Raw genomic sequence first — 18,542 nt, forward strand, 5'->3', positions numbered from 1 at the left:
GGGTGAGTAAAATGGTCAGTGAGGTGTTCTCTCATTTGTGTCTGGAAGGCGCTAGCTAGCCAACTTTAGCCAGTTAGCTTGGGTGCTTGGTTTAGACAAGGCAGCTGCAGAAGGAGGAGTAGGCTACAGTTCCCCATTGTTTATCAGTGCAATTTTGATTGCCAACTAGCTGAAAAAGTTGAGAGGGTTTATCTAATGTTCCTTCGTTAGATTTTAGCTCATCTTGCTCTGGCTAGCATTAATTGTTGATCTTGTTGATGTGCATAACTGAGGGAGAGAGAGCCTACCTTTTATGGTTGTTTGATCAATAGGACTGTAAAGTTCCCAAATGTAAGAGGACTCCCGTGGTATTGACATATTTGCAGAAATCCATTCAGGTGTATTTTGTGGCTTTAGGCGAATGCGTTTTAATGATCTAAATTCGCGCTGTTTTAACTGCCTGCAAACACACAGTCCAGTTCAAAGTGAATGATGGCAGGCCTGTGTGGCAAATGGCTTGTTTGCATAAAAGCTTACTGTAGCTCTGATAGGCTATGGTGCACCGGACTGCTTAGACTCCGGTCCTGGATGAGCCCAATGTTTTATTTAGTGCAGGGTCTATTAATTGTCCAAACGCATGGCAGCTTTCCCACTATATATTGCTATAGCATTTTCACAAATGCCTTATTATACGTCATTCCCAAACATTCTCAAAACATGAGAACGACCATGTATATGTGCTCGCTTGTCAGATTTCTTTTTTTAAATGTGTCATTCTTCCTTTTAATAAGATTTCATGTTGCTAAAATTGCTGTCAGTTCCACTTTAACTTATGGACAGGCAGTATGGTCCAGAGTATGTGAGCGGAGCGGAGCGATCCCAATTTGACTGGAGCTCGGAGCGAGATTCCCAAAGGCTAGAGCGTCAGCCTTCTTGCCCGCTCCAATTTCACTCCAGTAGCGCTCACTTTACGAGCTCAGGGCATGCCTAGTCCAGCATGCATTTGTAGTCTACTTGTGTGCTGCTGTAGATAATTGTGTCATTGTAGCAAAGTATTTATAAACAAAAAATCAGATCTCTTAAACTTTTTGTTCATTTTTGTTCTATTATCTATACAATAGGCCATAATTTATTTTGGCCCAATAGGCCTGGCATATTCCCACGTTCAAGGAGCTTTCCGTTGTGATTGGGTTATTTTGCCTAAAAACCTTTAGGCCTACCCTATAGAAAAATAAAAAAACATCTCTGCATCTCTGCCCAGCCTGGTAAGAGTGGCCAGAAGGGTGTTTAGCATCCCCAGTGGCTCTGCAAGTGTGGAGAGGATATTCTCCGCTGCTGGCCTGTTCTCCAGGCATCATTGCATGAACCTGAAGCCACAGACTGGCCAAACTCGTGTTTCTAAAAATGAATTCAAAGGCACTAATAAGTAATTTTTATTTTCATTTGTATTTAATTCTAAGTAAGTCAAAGCCTATATGCGCAATTGATAAACTATTATGATTGAATACAACAAAACGTTGTTTAAATGCTGAGAGCTTAATGTCCCTACCATCCTATTGTGTTGCACTCGCAAATGCTTCACAATGTATTTCTTTGTAGGCTATAGCCTTGAAATAATTGAAATAATATAGCCTAAATAATTCATTTTTCTTCCTTCTTTCGGCTCCCTGTCTGGCTCCTAACCTATTTAGAGTGTTTACTTGCTGTTTAATACGACATGTAGCCTATTTGAAATGATGAGCACTTCTTACATTTACCTTTTTGTGTTTATTCAAATACTTTTCATTCAAATCCATATGGTTTGGTTTCAATACTTCAAAACCAAATGGTAGGTCCAGGTAGTCACAAAAATAGATGTGTGTTGGTTAAATTGTGATTTTTAATGAATGGAGCAAATTTGGAAAGGCAGTTTTTTTTCCTGTAAGCATGGAGCGGTTTTTAACGGAGTGGTTGGAAATGACATGAGTGGGATTTCCAACTGCTCAATTCTGCTCACATACTCTGGTATGGTCCCAGTCCGTATTAAATAGAATGTTGCGGCCCCGCTTGCCTGTGGGTAAAACAACCCATGTTACCTTGGTTACCCCATTGGCTAACAGCAAATACTATACATTTTTCAAACAACATTTTCTTGTTGTCAATTACAAAACTACATTTAAGAAAAGTACAACATGTCTAAAGATTACTTTTCAACATTGCCTGCTCCCAAGCATTCTCACTACTTAGAAAAACCTAATATTTTAGGGCTTCCCTCAGGAGCCAGACAGGGAGATGGAGATGACGCCTTAGAAGATGGCTGCCGATTTACAGCCCTCTAACCAATTGTACTATTATGTGTGTTTTTTCGCGTTATTTGTAATTTATTCTGTACATAATGTTTCTGCCATCGTCTCTTATAACCAAAAAGAGCTTCTGGATATCAGGACAGCAATTACTCACCTCGTATTGGACGAAGATTTCTTCTTCAACGAGTCGGACGCGAAGGATATCCTACAGACACCCGACAAGGCCCAAATCCCTGTCATTCGCAGGAGAAAGAGACAGCGATATCGTGGACGTAGGTCGGGGTGCCTCGTAAGGATCCGACGGCGAGCGAGTAAACTGCCTCTTCCATAAATCCTATTAGCCAATCTTCAATCATTGGAAAATAAGATTAGATGACCTAAGATTACGCTTATCCTACCAACATGACATAAAAACTGTAATATCTTACGTTTCACCGAGTCGTGGCTGAACGACGACATGGACAACATACAGCTAGCGGGCTATACGCTACATCGGCAGGATAGAACGGCTGACTCCGGTAAGACAAGGGGTGGCGGTCTGTGTATATTTGTAAACAACAGCTGGTGCACAAAATCAAATACTAAGGAAGTCTCGAGGTTTTGCTCGCCTGAGGTAGAGTATCTTATGATAAGCTGTAGACCACACTATTTACCAAGAGAGTTTTCATCTATATTTTTCATAGCTGTCTATTTACCACCACAAACCAATGCTGGCATTAAGATTGCACTCAATGAGCCGTATAAGGCCATAACTAAACAGGAAAACGCTCATCCAGAGGCAGCGCTCCTAGTGGCCGGGGACTTTAATGCAGGGAAACTTAAATCCGTTCTACCTAATTTCTACCAGTGTCATAAGCGTCAGTGAATTGCGGTGGGCGAAGTCAAACGCAGGACACAGAGCTTACTGGAAACGTGCTTTACTAGAAAGTAAACTGAGTACATACAACCTCCACACAGGGAGGAAAATAACCCGCACACTAACGACTGCCGATAACGAAATACAATCACACACAACACACAATGAAAAACAGAGGGTTAAATAGGGAAGACAATACAACATAATGGGAAACAGGTGTAGAGAATCAAGACCCAACAAGTCAAACACAGAAACATAGATCGGTAGCAGCTAGTACTCCGGGGACGACGAACGCCGAAGCCTGCCCCAGCCTCGGGGACGGCCAGGAGGACGCGGAGCAGGGCGAGTCGGATGATTCTGATGGAAATCCCTCAACATGGAGGGATCTAGGATGTCCCTCCTAGGGACCCAGCACCGTTCCACCGGACCGTACCCCTCCCACTCCACGAGGAACCTCTCGTACCTCAGACTCCTGGAGTGGACCAGCTACTACCGGCCTGAGGAGAGACACATGGAACGAGGGGTTAATACGGTAATTAATAGGAAGTTGTAACCTATAACAAGCGTCGTTCAATCTCCTCAGGACTTTAAATGGCCCCACAAACCGCCCGCTGCAGGTGGACATGCGCAGCGTTCCAGGTCTCTTCCGTGCGCCGAAACCACTCGTCCACCGCAGGAGCTTCGATCTGGCTCTGATGCCAAGGTGCCAGGACCGGCTAGTAACCTAACACACACTGAAAAGGCGTTAGTTGAGGAGTGGCAAAGTGAGTTTTGGGCTATCTCTGCCCAGGGGATATATCCCGACCACTCCCCCTGCTGGTCCTGGCAATAGGACCTCAGAAACCTACCCACATCCTGGTTCACTCTCTCCACCTGCCCATTACTCTCGGGGTGAAAACCTGAGGTAAGGCTAATGGAGACCCCCAGACGTTCCATAAACGCCCTCCAGACTCTAGAGGTGAACTGGGGACCCCGATCAGACACTATATCCTCAGGTACCCCGTAGTGCAGGAAGAGGTGCGTAAACAGGGCGTCAACAGTTTGTAGGGCTGTAGGGAGACCTGGCATAGGAATGAGACGGCAGGCCTTCGAAAACCGATCCACAACGACCAAGATCGTAGTGTTCCCCTGTGAGGGGGGAAGGTCCGTGACAAAGTCCACCGATAGATGAGACCACGGCCGTTGTGGAACGGGTAGGGGTTGTAATTTCCCTCTGGGCAGGTGTCTAGGCGCCTTACACTGGGCGCACACCGAGCAGGAGGAAACATAAACCCTCACGTCCTTAGCTAAAGTGGGCCACCAGTACTTCCCACTAAGGCAGTGCACTGTCCGACCGATACCAGGATGACCAGAGGAGGGTGACGTGTGAGCCCAATATATCAATCGATCACGAACCTCGAGCGGCACGTACATCCGACCCTCTGGACACTGGGGGGGAGTAGGATCGGTACGTAACGCCCGCTCGATGTCCGCATCAACCTCCCACACCACCGGTGCCACCAGACAAGACTCCGGAAGTATGGGAGTGGGCTCAATGGACCTCTCCTCTGTGTCATATAGTCGGGACAAGGCGTCTGCCTTAGCGTTCTGGGAACCTGGTCTGTAGGTGAGCGTAAACACAAATCGAGTGAAAAACATAGCCCACCTTGCCTGACAAGGGTTCAACCTCCTCGTCGCCCGGATATACTCCAGGTTACGATTGTCAGTCAAAATGAGAAAAGGGTGTTTAGCCCCCTCAAGCCAATGCCTCCACACCTTCAGGGCTTGAACCACAGCTAACAGCTCCCTGTCCCCCACATCATAATTGCGCTCCGCCGGACTGAGCTTCTTAGAGAAGAAAGCACAGGGACAGAGTTTTGGTGGCGTACCCGAGCGCTGAGACCGTACAGCACCGATCCCAGCCTCGGACGCATCCACCTCAACTTGGAATGCCAAAGAGGGATCCGGATGTGCCAGCACCGGAGCCGAGGTAAACAGGTCCTTCAGATGCCTAAAAGCCCTGTCCGCCTCAGCCGACCACTGCAGACGCACCGGCCCCCCCTTTAGCAGGGAGATAATGGGAGCTGCTACCTGCCCAAAGCCCCGGATAAACCTCCGGTAGTAATTGGCAAAACCCAAGAACCGCTGCACCTCCTTCACCGTGGTGGGAGTCTGCCAATTGCGCACGGCCAAAACGCGGTCAATCTCCATCTCCACACCTGACGCGGACAAACGGTGTCCCAGGAAGGAGATGGACACTTGGAAGAACAGACATATCTCCGCCTTCACATACAGGTCATGCTCCAACAGTCTACCAAGCACCCGACGAACCAGGGACACATGCTCGGCTCGTGTAGCGGAGTATTTTAGAATGTCATCGATATACACCACTACACCCTGTCCATGCAGGTCCCGGAAAATCTCATCCACGAACGATTGGAAGACTGAAGGAGCATTCATCAAACCGTATGGCATGACGAGGTACTCATAGTGGCCCGAGGTGGTACTAAATGCTGTCTTCCACTCATCTCCCTCCCTAATACGCACCAGGTTGTACGCGCTCCTGAGATCCAATTTTGTGAAGAAGCGCGCCCCGTGTAATGACTCCATCATACTAGCAAGCAGAGGGAGTGGATAGCTGTACTTGATTGTGATCTGATTGAGACCACGGTAGTCAATGCACGGCGTAAACCACCATCCTTCTTCTTCACAAAAAAGAAACTCGATGACACAGGGGAAGTGGACGGCCGTATGTATCCCTGTCTCAGAGATTCGGTGACATATGTCTCCATAGCCGCCGTCTCCTCCTGAGACAGAGGATACACATGACTTCGGGGAAGCGCAGCGCCTACTTGGAGGTTTATCACACAATCCCCCTGTCACTGGGGTGGTAATTGAGTCGCCTTCTTTTTACAGAAGGCGAGAGCCAAATCGGCATATTCAGGCGGAATGTGCATGGTGGGAACTTGGTTCGGACTTTCCACCGTCGTTGCCCCTACGGAAACACCTACACACCTCCCCAAGCACTGATCAGACCATCCCTTGAGAGCCCTCTGTTGCCATGAAATATTGGGGTCATGAGAAGTTAACCAGGGAAGCCCCAACACCACGGGAAACGCAGGAGAATCAATCAGATACAAGCTAATTATCTCCTCATGGCCCTCCTGCGTTTTCATCCTGAGAGGCACTGTGACTTCCCTAATCAACCCTGACCCCAAAGGGCGGCTATCTAGGGCATGGATAGGGAAGGGCACATCAACTGGAACAATAGGAATCCCTAACTTATAGGTAAACTGACGATCGATAAAGTTCCCAGCTGCGCCTGAATCTACTAGCGCCTTATGCTGGGAATGAGGAGAAACCTCGGGAAACACAACATGAATACACATATGCGCAACAGGGAGCTCTGGGTGAGTTGGGTGCCTACTCACCTGGAATGGCTCATCAGTGCGCTGCCTACTGCCTCGACTCCTGGGAGACCTTCCCCAGCACCGACCCGCAGTGTGTCCTCTGTGACCACAGTTGGTGCAGGGGACGGCCCCTCTCCTGGTCTCCCTCATACCAGCACCTCCGAGCTCCATAGGGGTAGGCTCGGAAGTGCTGGGGGATGGAATGGACGGCCCCGGATCCGGACGTCCGCGGGTAGCCAACAGGGTATCCAGTCGAATCGACATGTCCACCAGTTGGTCCAGGCTTAGGTTGGTGTCCCTGCAGGCCAATTCCCGACGCACGTCCTCCCTCAAGCTACATCGGTAGTGGTCGATGAAGGCCCTCTCATTCCATCCCGCGTTGGCAGCCAGAGTCCGAAAGTCCAGGGCGAATTCCTGCGTGCTCCTCTTCCCCTGTCCGAGGTGGAATAGACGCTCACCCGCCGCTATTCCTTCTGGTGGATGATCGAATACCGCCCTGAAGTGGCAGGTGAACTCCGCATAGTTGACAGTAGCGGCGTCTATTCCCCCCCACTCGGCGTTGGCCCACTCCAGCGCCTTGCCGGACAGACAGGAGATGAGGGCGGACACGCTCTCGTATCCCGAGGGGACCGGGTGGATGGTTGCCAGATAGAGTTCGACCTGGAGCAGGAGACCCTGACACCCGGCAGCTGTGCCATCATCAAGAGCCGAATCCCACTGGACCCCGGAGGTGAAGCGATGGGTATCGATGGTGGTGGTGTAATCGGAGGAGGTGTAGGCAGACCTCCTCTCTCCCATCGCTCCATGGTGTTCACTACACGTTCCATGGCGGTGCCGAGAGCCTGGATCATGGCCGCTTGTTGTTGTACGCGTTCTTCCATTGATCCTGCTGGCACCGCTGCTCCTGCTGACTCCATGTCAGTGGTGTGTGATTCTGTCATAAGCGTCAGTGAATTGCGGTGGGCGAAGTCAAACGCAGGACACAGAGCTTACTGGAAACGTACTTTACTAGAAAGTAAACTGAGTACATACAACCTCCACACAGGGAGGAAAATAACCCGCACACTAACGACTGCCGATAACGAAATACAATCACACACAACACACAATGAAAAACAGAGGGTTAAATAGGGAAGACAATACAACATAATGGGAAACAGGTGTAGACAATCAAGACCCAAGAAGTCAAACACAGAAACGTAGATCGGTAGCAGCTAGTACTCCGGGGACGACGAACGCCGAAGCCTGCCCGAGCAAGGAGGAGGGGCAGCCTCGGCTGAATCCGTGACAACCAGCATGTTAAATGTGCAACCAGAGGAAAAAAAACTCTAGACCACCTTTACGCCACACACAGAGACGCATACAAAGCTCTCCCTCGCCCTCCATTTGGCAAATCTGACCATAACTCTATCCTCCTGATTCCTGCTTATAAGCAAAAACTAAAGCAGGAAGCACCAGTGACTCGGTTAATAAAAAAGTGGTCAGATGACGCAGACGCTAAGCTACAGGACTGTTTTGCTAGCACAGACTGGAACATATTATGGGATTCTTCAGATAGCATTGAGGAGTACACCACATCAGTCACTGGCTTCATCAATAAGTGCATCGATGACGTCGTCCCCACAGTGACCGTACGTACATACCCCAACCAGAAGCTGCCGCTTTCAAGGAGCGGGACTCTAACCCGGACGCTTATAAGAAATCCCACTATGCACTCCGAACCATCAAACAGGCAAATAGTCAATACAGGACTAAGATTGAATCGTACTACACCGGCTCTGACGCTCGTTGGATGTGGCAGGGCTTGAAAACTATTACAGACTACAAAGGGAAGCACAGCCGCGAGCTTCCCAGTGACACAAGCCTACCAGACGAGCTAAACCACTTCTATGCTCGCTTCGAGGCAAGCAACACTGAAGCATGCATGAGAGCACCAGCTGTTCCGGATGGCTATGTGATCACGCTCTCCGTAGCCGATGTGAGTAAGACTTTTATGCAGGTCAACATTCACAAGGCCGCAGGGCCAGAAGGATTACCAGGACGTGTACTCCGATCATGTGCTGACAAACTGGCAAGTGTCTTCACTGACATTTTCAACATGTCCTTGACTGAGTCTGTAATACCAACATGTTTCAAGCAGACCACCATAGTCCCAGTGCCCAAGGACACTAAGATAACCTGTCAAAATGACTACCGATCCGTAGCACTGACGTCTGTAGCCATGAAGTGCTTTTAAAGGCTGGTCATGGCTCAAATCAACACCATTATCCCAGAAACCCTAGATCCACTCCAATTTGCATACTGCCCCAACAGATCCACAGATGATGCAATCTCTATTGCACTCCACACTGCCCTTTCCCACCTGGACAAGAGGAACACCTATGTGAGAATGCTATTCATTGACTACAGCTTAGCGTTCAACACAGTAGTGCCCTCAAAGCTCATCACTAAGCTAAGGATCCTGGGACTAAACACCTCCCTCTGCAACTGGATCCTGGACTTCCTGACGGGCCGCCCCCAGGTGGTAAGGGTAGGTAACAACACATCTGCCACGCTGATCCTCAACACTGGGGCCCCTCAGGGGTGCGTGCTCAGTCCCCTCCTGTACTCCCTGTTCACCCATGACTGCATGGCCATGCACGACTCCAACACCATCATTAAGTTTGCCGACAACACAACAGTGGTAGGCCTGATCACCGACAACGATGAGACAGCCTATAGGGAGGAGGTCAGAGACCTGGCCGTGTGGTGCCAGGATAACAACCTCTCCCTCAAAATGACCAAGACAAAGGAGATGATTGTGGACTACAGGAAAAAAAAGAGGACTGAGCACACCCCCATTCTCATCGACGGGGCTGTAGTGGAACAGGTTGAGAGCTTCAAGTTCCTTGGTGTCCACATCACCAACGAACTATCATGGTCCAAACACACCAAGACAGTCATGAAGAGGGCACGACAAAGCCTATTCCCCCTCAGGAGACTGAAAAGATTTGGCATGGGTCCTCAGATCCTCAAAGTTCTACAGCTGCACCTTCGAGAGCATCCTGACTGTTTGCATCACCGCCTGTTATGGCAACTGCTCGGCCTCCGACCGCAAGGCACTACAGAGGGTAGTGCGTACGGCCCAGTACATCACTGGGGCCAAGCTTCCTGCCATCCAGGACCATCTATACCAGGCAGTGTCAGAGGAAGGCCCTCAAAATTGTCAAAGACTCCAGCCACCCTAGTCATAGACTGTTCTCTCTGCTACCGCATGGCAAGTGGTACCGGAGCGCCAAGTCTAGGTCGAAAAGGCTTCTCAACAGCTTCTACCCCCAAGCCATAAGACTCCTTAACAGCTAATCATGGCTACCCGGACTATTTGCACTGCCCCCCCACCCCCACCCCATCTTTTTACGCTGCTGCTACTCTGTTAATTATTTATGCATAGTCACTTTAACTCTACCCACATGTACATATTACCTCAACTAGCCGGTGCCCCCGCACATTGACTCTGCACCAGTACCCCCCCAGTATATAGCCTCCCTACTGTTATTTTATTTTACTTCTGCTCTTTTTTTCTCAACACTTTTTTTGTTGTTATTGTTTTATTTTACTTTTTTATTAAGAAATATATGCATTGTTGGTTAAGGGCTGTAAGTAAGCATTTCACGGTAATGTCTACACTTGTTGTATTCGGCGCATGTGGCAAATACAATTTTATTTTATTTGATGCCCCTTTTCATGAAGGCACTAACGTTAGCCACTTGAGTGCTAGCTAGCTACCAACCAGAACATTATTAAGCTAGCCAAGACCAACAACCCAAACAAACTGACTATAATGCTATAAGTAGTGAGTGGAGTTACAAACAGACAAGTTAAATGTCTTACCTGTGATTTTAAATGTTTTCCACACACATAGCTAGGTGTAGCCTACTTGGACACCAGGTCCCCACAATTTCCCACTCTTCCACACTGAATAGCCTGAAGCCACAGGGCTCTTCTTGCAGGCTCCATTTCCCTACCTGGGAGCATTGCAAACAGGGCGCTTCTCGCAGGCTTCATTTCCCTACGTGGGAGCATTGCGAACCGTAGGTCGGGATTTTTGACCAGGTTACATATACACTACCAGTCAAAAGTTAGGACACACCTACTCATTAAAGGGTTTTTATTTATTTGTACTATTTTTTACATTGTAGAATAATAGTGAAGACATCAAAACTATAAAAGAACACATATGGAATCATGTAGTAACCAAAAAAGTGTTATAAATATCAAAATATATTTTATATTTGAGATTCTTGAGAGAATGCCAAGAGTGTGCAAAGCTGTCATCAAGGCAAAGGGTGGCTATTTGAAGAATCTCAAGTATAAAATATATTTTGATTTGTTTAACACTTTTTTGGTTACTACATAATTCCATATGTGTTATTTCATAGTTATTCTACAATGTAGAAAATAGTAAAAATAAAGGAAAACCCTGGAATGAGTAGGTGTGTCCAAACTTTTGACTCGTACTGTACATTGAACAACAGCAGCTTTTCAGCATGTTTTGTTATTTCTGTATAATAAAAATATTTACGACGAAGTTGGCTCTTTTACAATGGGGGTCAATGGGAAAGAATGTTTGTTTTCCCCAATTTGTGGGTGTGGTCGAAGGGAATTCCTTCATATGACATTAATACCGACTCGGAGTATTGAAATTGATAGCCTCATCTATAACCATTTCTGTCGGTGTGTCTTCTCTCACAGTCTATCAAAGTGGTTCAGTACAACATCAACACAGAGGAACTCTACTCCAACCTCAAGGAGTTCATCCACACGCTCTACTTCAGGTATGGCGCTTTTGACATAGCTAGTAATAATATAATAATATGCCATTTAGCAGACGCTTTTATCCAAAGCGACTTACAGACATGCCTGCATACATTTTTGTGTATGGGTGGTCCCGGGGATCGAACCCACTACCCTGGCGTTACAAGCGCCGTGCTCTACCAGCTGAGCTACAGAGGACCACGTTGTAGTGTGTGTGATGACTGACACATCAGTGGCGATAACGTTAAAGCAACCATGGGGAGGCAGCCATTTTAGATTTTGGAGACGCACCCCAGGCCATAATAACATTTACATTTACATTTACGTCATTTAGCAGACGCTCTTATCCAGAGCGACTTACAAATAGGTGCATTCACCTTATAGCATTGGGATAACCACTTTACAATGTGTTTTTTTTTTAAATGTTTTTTTTGTTGTTTTATTTATTATTATTATTATTATTATTATTATTATTATTATTTTTTATTTTTTTTGGGGGGGGGTTGGAGTAAAGGGGGGGGTGGGGGTAGAATGATTACTTTATCCTATCCCAGGTATTCCTTAAAGAGGTGGGGTTTCAAATGTCTCCGGAAGGTGGTGAGTGACTCCGCTGTCCTGGCGTCATGAGGGAGCTTGTTCCACCATTGGGGTGCCAGAGCAGCGAACAGTTTTGACTGGGCTGAGCGGGAACTATGCTTCCGCAGAGGTAGGGGAGCCAGCAGGCCAGAGGTGGATGAACGCAGTGCCCTCGTTTGGGGTGTAGGGACTGATCAGAGCCTGAAGGTACGGAGGTGCCGTTCCCCTCACAGCTCCGTAGGCAAGCACCATGGTCTTGTAGCAGATGCGAGCTTCAACTGGAAGCCAGTGGAGTGTGCGGAGGAGCGGGGTGACGTGAGAGAACTTGGGAAGGTTGAACACCAGACGGGCTGCGGCATTCTGGATGAGTTGTAGGGGTTTAATGGCACAGGCAGGGAGCCCAGCCAACAGCGAGTTGCAGTAATCCAGACGGGAGATGACAAGTGCCTGGATTAGGACCTGTGCCGCTTCCTGTGTAAGGCAGGGTCGTACTCTCCGAATGTTGTAGAGCATGAACCTACAGGATCGGGTCACCGCCTTGATGTTAGCAGAGAACGACAGGGTGTTGTCCAGGGTCACGCCAAGGCTCTTCGCACTCTGGGAGGAGGACACAACGGAGTTGTCAACCGTGATGGCGAGATCATGGAACGGGCAGTCCTTCCCCGGGAGGAAGAGCAGCTCCGTCTTGCCGAGGTTCAGCTTGAGGTGGTGATCCGTCATCCATACTGATATGTCTGCCAGACATGCAGAGATGCGATTCGCCACCTGGTTATCAGAAGGGGGAAAGGAGAAGATTAGTTGTGTGTCTTCAGCGAAGCAATGATAGGAGAGGCCATGTGAGGATATGACAGTGCCAAGTGACTTGGTGTATAGCGAGAATAGGAGAGGGCCTAGAACTGAGCCCTGGGGGACACCAGTGGTGAGAGCATGTGGTGCGGAGACAGCTTCTCGCCACGCCACTTGGTAGGAGCGACCGGTTAGGTAGGACACAATCCAAGAGTGAGCCGCGCCGGAGATGCCCAGCTCGGAGAGGGTGGAGAGGAGGATCTGATGGTTCACAGTATCAAAGGCAGCAGACAGGTCTAGAAGGACAAGAGCAGAGGAGAGAGAGTTAGCTTTAGCAGTGCGGAGAGCCTCCGTGACACAGAGAAGAGCAGTCTCAGTTGAATGACCAGTCTTGAAACCTGACTGGTTTGGATCAAGAAGGTCATTCTGAGAGAGATAGCAAGAGAGTTGGCTAAAGACGGCACGCTCAATAGTTTTGGAGAGAAAAGAAAGAAGGGATACTGGTCTGTAGTTGTTGACATCAGAGGGATCGAGTGTTGGTTTTTGAGAAGGGGTGCAACTCTCGCTCTCTTGAAGACGGAAGGGACATAGCCAGCGGTCAAGGATGAGTTGATCAGCGAGGTGAGGTAAGGGAGAAGGTCACCGGAGATGGTCTGGAGAAGAGAGGAGGGGATAGGGTCAAGCGGGCAGGTCGTTGGGCGGCCTGCCGTCACAAGTCGCAAGATTTTATCTGGAGAGAGAGGGGAGAAAGAAGTCAAAGCATAGGGTAGGGCAGTGTGAGCAGGACCAGCAGTGTCATTTGACTTAACAAACGAGGATCGGATGTCGTCAACCTTCTTTTCAAAATGGTTGACGAAGTCATCCACAGAGAGGGAGGAGGGGGGGGGGGGGATTCAGCCGGGAGGAGAATGTGGCAAAGAGCTTCCTAGGGTTAGAGGCGGATGCTTGGAATTTAGAGTGGTAGAAAGTGGCCTTAGCAGCAGAAACAGATGAAGAAAATGTAGAGGAGGGAGTGAAAAGATGCCAGGTCCGCAGGGAGTCTAGTTTTCTTCCATTTCCGCTCGGCTGCCCGGAGCCCTGTTCTGTGAGCTCGCAATGAGTCATCAAGCCACGGAGCTAGAGGGGAGCACCGAGCCGGCCGGGAGGATAGGGGACATAGAGAGTCAAAGGATGCAGAAAGGGAGGAGAGGAGGGTTGAGGAGGCAGAATCAGGAGATTGGAGGGAGAAGGCTTGAGCAGAGGGAAGAGATGATAGGATGGAAGAGGAGAGAGTAGCGGGAGAGAGAGAGCGAAGGTTGCGACGGCGCATTACCATCTGTGTAGGGGCAGAGTGAGTAGTGTTGGAGGAGAGGGAGAGAGAAAAGGATACAAAGTAGTGGTCGGAGACTTGGAGGGGAGTTGCAGTGAGATTAGTAGAAGAACAGCATCTAGTGAAGATGGGCAATAACATTGATGATGGCCTCCTTGTAGCTCAGTTGGTAGAGCATGGAGTTTGCAACGCCAGGGTTGTGGATTCGATTCCCACGGAGGGCCAGTATGAAAATGTATGCACTCACTAACTGTAAGTCGCTCTGGATAAGAGCGTCTGCTAAATGACTAAAATCTAAATCTAATGATTGAGAGACTGTGTAGTCTAGAATAAATGTCTGTGTCTACTACCTTGCTGCCCTGCCCAGGCATCTGCTGGTGAACCCCCGTGACAGGAGAGTGGTGATCATCGAGTCCATCCTCTGTCCCTCCCACTTCAGAGAAACCCTCACCAAGGTCTTCTTCAAACAGTTTGAGGTACTGAGACCAGCTGGACCACTGATCTATATGTCTCTGGTTGCATTTACACAGGCAGCCCAATTCTGATATTTTATGACCAATTTTGACCTATTAGATCAGCTCTGAAAAAGATCTGATGTGATTGGTCAAAAGACCAATTATTGGAAAAAATATCAGAATTGGGCTGCCTTTGTAAACTCAGCCTCTTATGTCTAGAACCACTTTGCTGGAGGCAGGAGGTTGCTGATGTAAAAACCCTATCCACTTCTCCTAACCCAAAGTAGATGGGTGTGAGCTAAATGGTGAATGCAATTCTCCCCAAGACAATAAGGAGCCTAGATGGAGCCATCTCCATATTGCTCACACCTGACAGTACTTGGAACACAAAGGGGCATGGATTTTATATTTTCAGATCAGGCAATGGATGTTTTGGATTTGTCTCTTACCCATGATGCCTCTGTGTTTCCCAGGTGCCCTCAGTGCTGTTTGCCCCCAGTCATCTCATGTCCATCATGTCTCTGGGCATCAACTCAGGCCTGGTGATGGACTGTGGCTACACTGAGACATTGGTGCTGCCAGTGTATGAGTGCATCCCCATCCTGTCAGCCTGGGAAGCCCTGCCTTTGGGTGGAAAGGCCATTCATAAGTAAGTAGTGTGCGTGTGTTTGAGATGGTGTAAAGATGTTGGCGTGGGTGCTACTTTGCTTGTGTCACATACTGAACATCAGGGAAACAACCTTTTGTTCACCTCTTGAGAGCTGTGTGTTTCAAGCCCCATTTTCTTGGTTTGACTACTGTGACAGAATCAAGTGTATCAAGGTGTGTGCTTTCAGAGGTACTTGTCCCCCTTTGTTCTAAGTAGCTGTGTGTGTTCTACCCCTCAGGGAGTTGGATGGGCTCCTGGTGGAACAGTGTACAGTAGACTCAGACTCCAGTACTGGACAGAGTCTATCTACTGTCGTTGGTAAGACCCCGACAACAGAAACATACTGGTCAATAACACCAGCAACTTACCGCACAATTCAAGCAGTGCTTTGTCATTGTATAAACTGTCTTAGTTAGCTGTCCCATGGATCCTCTTGTTTTCTTGCTGTGGCTATATCATGCGTTGTGAATTGCTGTTGTTGACAATCATGTTAATTGATTTTCCTAATTAGCTTCATAATGATGCTGATGTTCCCTTGTTATATGTAGAGGAAGGAAGGAAGGAATTTATAATTGCTCTCTCTGGGTGAATCAATCATGCAACATTTTGTATTCAGAGTACCTTGTTAAAGAAAGGAGGGACCCGCTCCGTCTCTCTATTGAATTATACATATACACATGGCCTATTTTAGTTATTTTTCTCCCTGTGTACTGTATCCTGGAAGTACTGTTCTGTTCTGAGAGTGAATCACCATGAAGAGCAGCATTAGCTCTCTAGCTAGCTGATGCAGGGCTAGGCAGGCCTGGTGGGCATCAATAATTTAAACAGGCATAGCATAGACCACCTCTCTCTGCACTACTGAACCACACCACTGTAGAACCACGGCACAACTGAATGGACTATTACAGTCAAATGACTGATGTAGCCTATGCAATGGCTTGAGACAGTAAACTGTAGCAAACCTATCCAAGGCAAGTAAAACAATTATGTATTAAAATTGGGACAAGTAAACTGCTCTGCATTTATCAAGAGTTGATATAATCTACTTTCTTCACTTTCTCCATACTTCCTCAACCAATGATTGCACCTCTGTAGTCTAAGGTGGTGTACTCTCCTTGTCTCGGACGCACCCCATGGCGCGCCCCATTTGACTACAATGAGACACAATCATTTAGTACAGTAGTAGAACCATTGACGTGAAAGGAAGGGCTCTATGTGAGGGAGGCTAAGTGGGTCATAGAAAAATAAGTCTAACTTTCTTTTTATCCTGTCTTTTGTTGCCAGGCTCCATCCCAGAGGAAGTTGTGGAGGATATCAAGGGTACGTTCAAAAGAGACTGAAACCACTTGTTTTTATTGCCTTCATACAGACAAAACAGACAATGCTGGGATTCCTGTTTGACCGCTAAATTAAATGGATTTAGCTACAAAAGGCAGCTAAAGCTAATTCATTTTTAAAAACATATCTTCGCCCCATTTATGTATGTTGCCGATATTATATAGACCCTCTTGTTTGTGTTGTTTCTTGTCCAGTCAGGACCTGTTTCGTCAGTGACCTACAGAGAGGCCTGAAGATCCAGGAGGCCAAGTTTAACCTAGAGGGCACGGCTGAGGTCGGTGACCTATAACCCCCAACTGGGCAGTCGGTCATTTCTATATTTGCATTGTTTGGTATATTCAAGGAGTAGCTATTGCTGTGTTCTTCCAGCAAATGCCATTCATTAAAGTTAGTTTGGTGAGTATTATAGTCCAGTGCATTTGAGACCCTCACATCCATGTTCTTTCCCTTGTAGCGACCAACACCACCCCCTGATGTTGATTACCCATTGGATGGGGAGAAGATTCTGCATATCAAGGGACCAATCAGGTAGCTGTTTGTGTGTGTGTGTGTGTGTATATGTGTGTATATATATATATATATATATATATATATATATATATATATATATATATATATATATATATATATATATATATATATATTACACATAAATATATTACATTTACAGTGGGCTCCAAAATTACTGGCACCCCTGACTGGCAATGCACAAACAATACTTAAAAAATATATACAATATAATTATAGAGATAAACTCAAAATACCAACATGTGAGAAATACTGTACTATATTAATGTTCCAATGGAACCCACCAAAATCATTTATTTATTTAATTAAAATGCAATGTCCTCCAAATCAAGGTTTCACAATTAATGGCACCCTTAAAGATGATTATAAATAACATCTACCAAAATTAAACCAGGAATTAAATTCCACTTATTTTAGTTTCTCTAAGTCTTACGGAACTATATTGAGCCATTACATCACTTCCTGTTTCACAAGGGTATAAAAATGAGGTAACATGCATGCAATATCCCTTTGTCATCCAACACCATGAAGAAAACAAAAGAACTGGCAGTTCAAAAGAGACAGATTGTCGTAGACCTTCATAAATCTGGTAATGGCTACAAGAAGATCCACAAACAATTGAATATACAGTGAGGGAAAAAAAGTATTTGATCCCCTGCTGATTTTGTACGTTTGCCCACTGACAAAGAAATGATCAGTCTATAATTTTAATGGTAGGTTTATTTGAACAGTGAGAGACAGAATAACAACAAAAAAATGCAGAAAAACGCATGTCAAAAATGTTATAAATTGATTTGCATTTTAATGAGGGAAATAAGTATTTGACTCCTCTGCAAAACATGACTTAGTACTTGGTGGCAAAACCCTTGTTGGCAATCAGAGGTCAGACGTTTCTTGTAGTTGGCTACCAGGTTTGCACACATCTCAGGAGGGATTTTGTCCCACTCCTCTTTGCAGATCTTCTCCAAGTCATTAAGGTTTTGAGGCTGACGTTTGGCAACTCGAACCTTCAGATTTTCTATGGGATTAAGGTCTGGAGACTGGCTAGGCCACTCCAGGACCTTAATGTGCTTATTCTTGAGCCACTCTTTTGTTGCCTTGGCCGTGTGTTTTGGGTCATTGTCATGCTGGAATACCCATCAATGACCCATTTTCAATGCCCTGGCTGAGGGAAGGATATTCTCACCCAAGATTTGACGGTACATGGCCCCGTCCATCGTCCCTTTGATGCAGTGAAGTTGTCCTGTCCCCTTAGCAGAAAAACACCCCCAAAGCATAATGTTTCCACCTCCATGTTTGACGGTGGGGATGGTGTTCTTGGGGTCATAGGCAGCATTCCTCCTCCTCCAAACACGGCGAGTTGAGTTGATGCCAAAGAGCTCCATTTTGGTCACATCTCACCACAACACTTTCACCCAGTTCTCCTCTGAATCATTCAGATGTTAATTGGCAAACTTCAGACGGGCATGTATATGTGCTTTCTTGGGCAGGGGGACCTTGCGGGCGCTGCAGGATTTCAGTCCTTCACGGCGTAGTGTGTTACCAATTGTTTTCTTGGTGACTATGGTCCCAGCTGCCTTGATCATTGACAAGATCCT

At 47.0% G+C, this 18,542-nt stretch overlaps 1 protein-coding gene across 1 annotated transcript in view; it reads left to right on the forward strand.

The window, feature by feature from the left end:
* LOC121548670 (actin-related protein 10) overlaps positions 1-18,542 on the forward strand; it is a 33,176-nt gene that overhangs the window by 4,108 nt on the left and 10,526 nt on the right. The window contains exons 3-9 of the mRNA XM_041860191.2: positions 11,241-11,323; positions 14,342-14,450; positions 14,903-15,078; positions 15,317-15,396; positions 16,363-16,398; positions 16,611-16,690; positions 16,871-16,944. Coding sequence (XP_041716125.2) covers positions 11,241-11,323; positions 14,342-14,450; positions 14,903-15,078; positions 15,317-15,396; positions 16,363-16,398; positions 16,611-16,690; positions 16,871-16,944 — 638 coding nt within the window. The remainder of the gene's footprint in view (positions 1-11,240; positions 11,324-14,341; positions 14,451-14,902; positions 15,079-15,316; positions 15,397-16,362; positions 16,399-16,610; positions 16,691-16,870; positions 16,945-18,542) is intronic.

This window comes from Coregonus clupeaformis, chromosome 33 (genome assembly GCF_020615455.1).
Source record: "Coregonus clupeaformis isolate EN_2021a chromosome 33, ASM2061545v1, whole genome shotgun sequence".
Classification (NCBI taxonomy): Eukaryota; Metazoa; Chordata; class Actinopteri; order Salmoniformes; family Salmonidae; genus Coregonus; species Coregonus clupeaformis.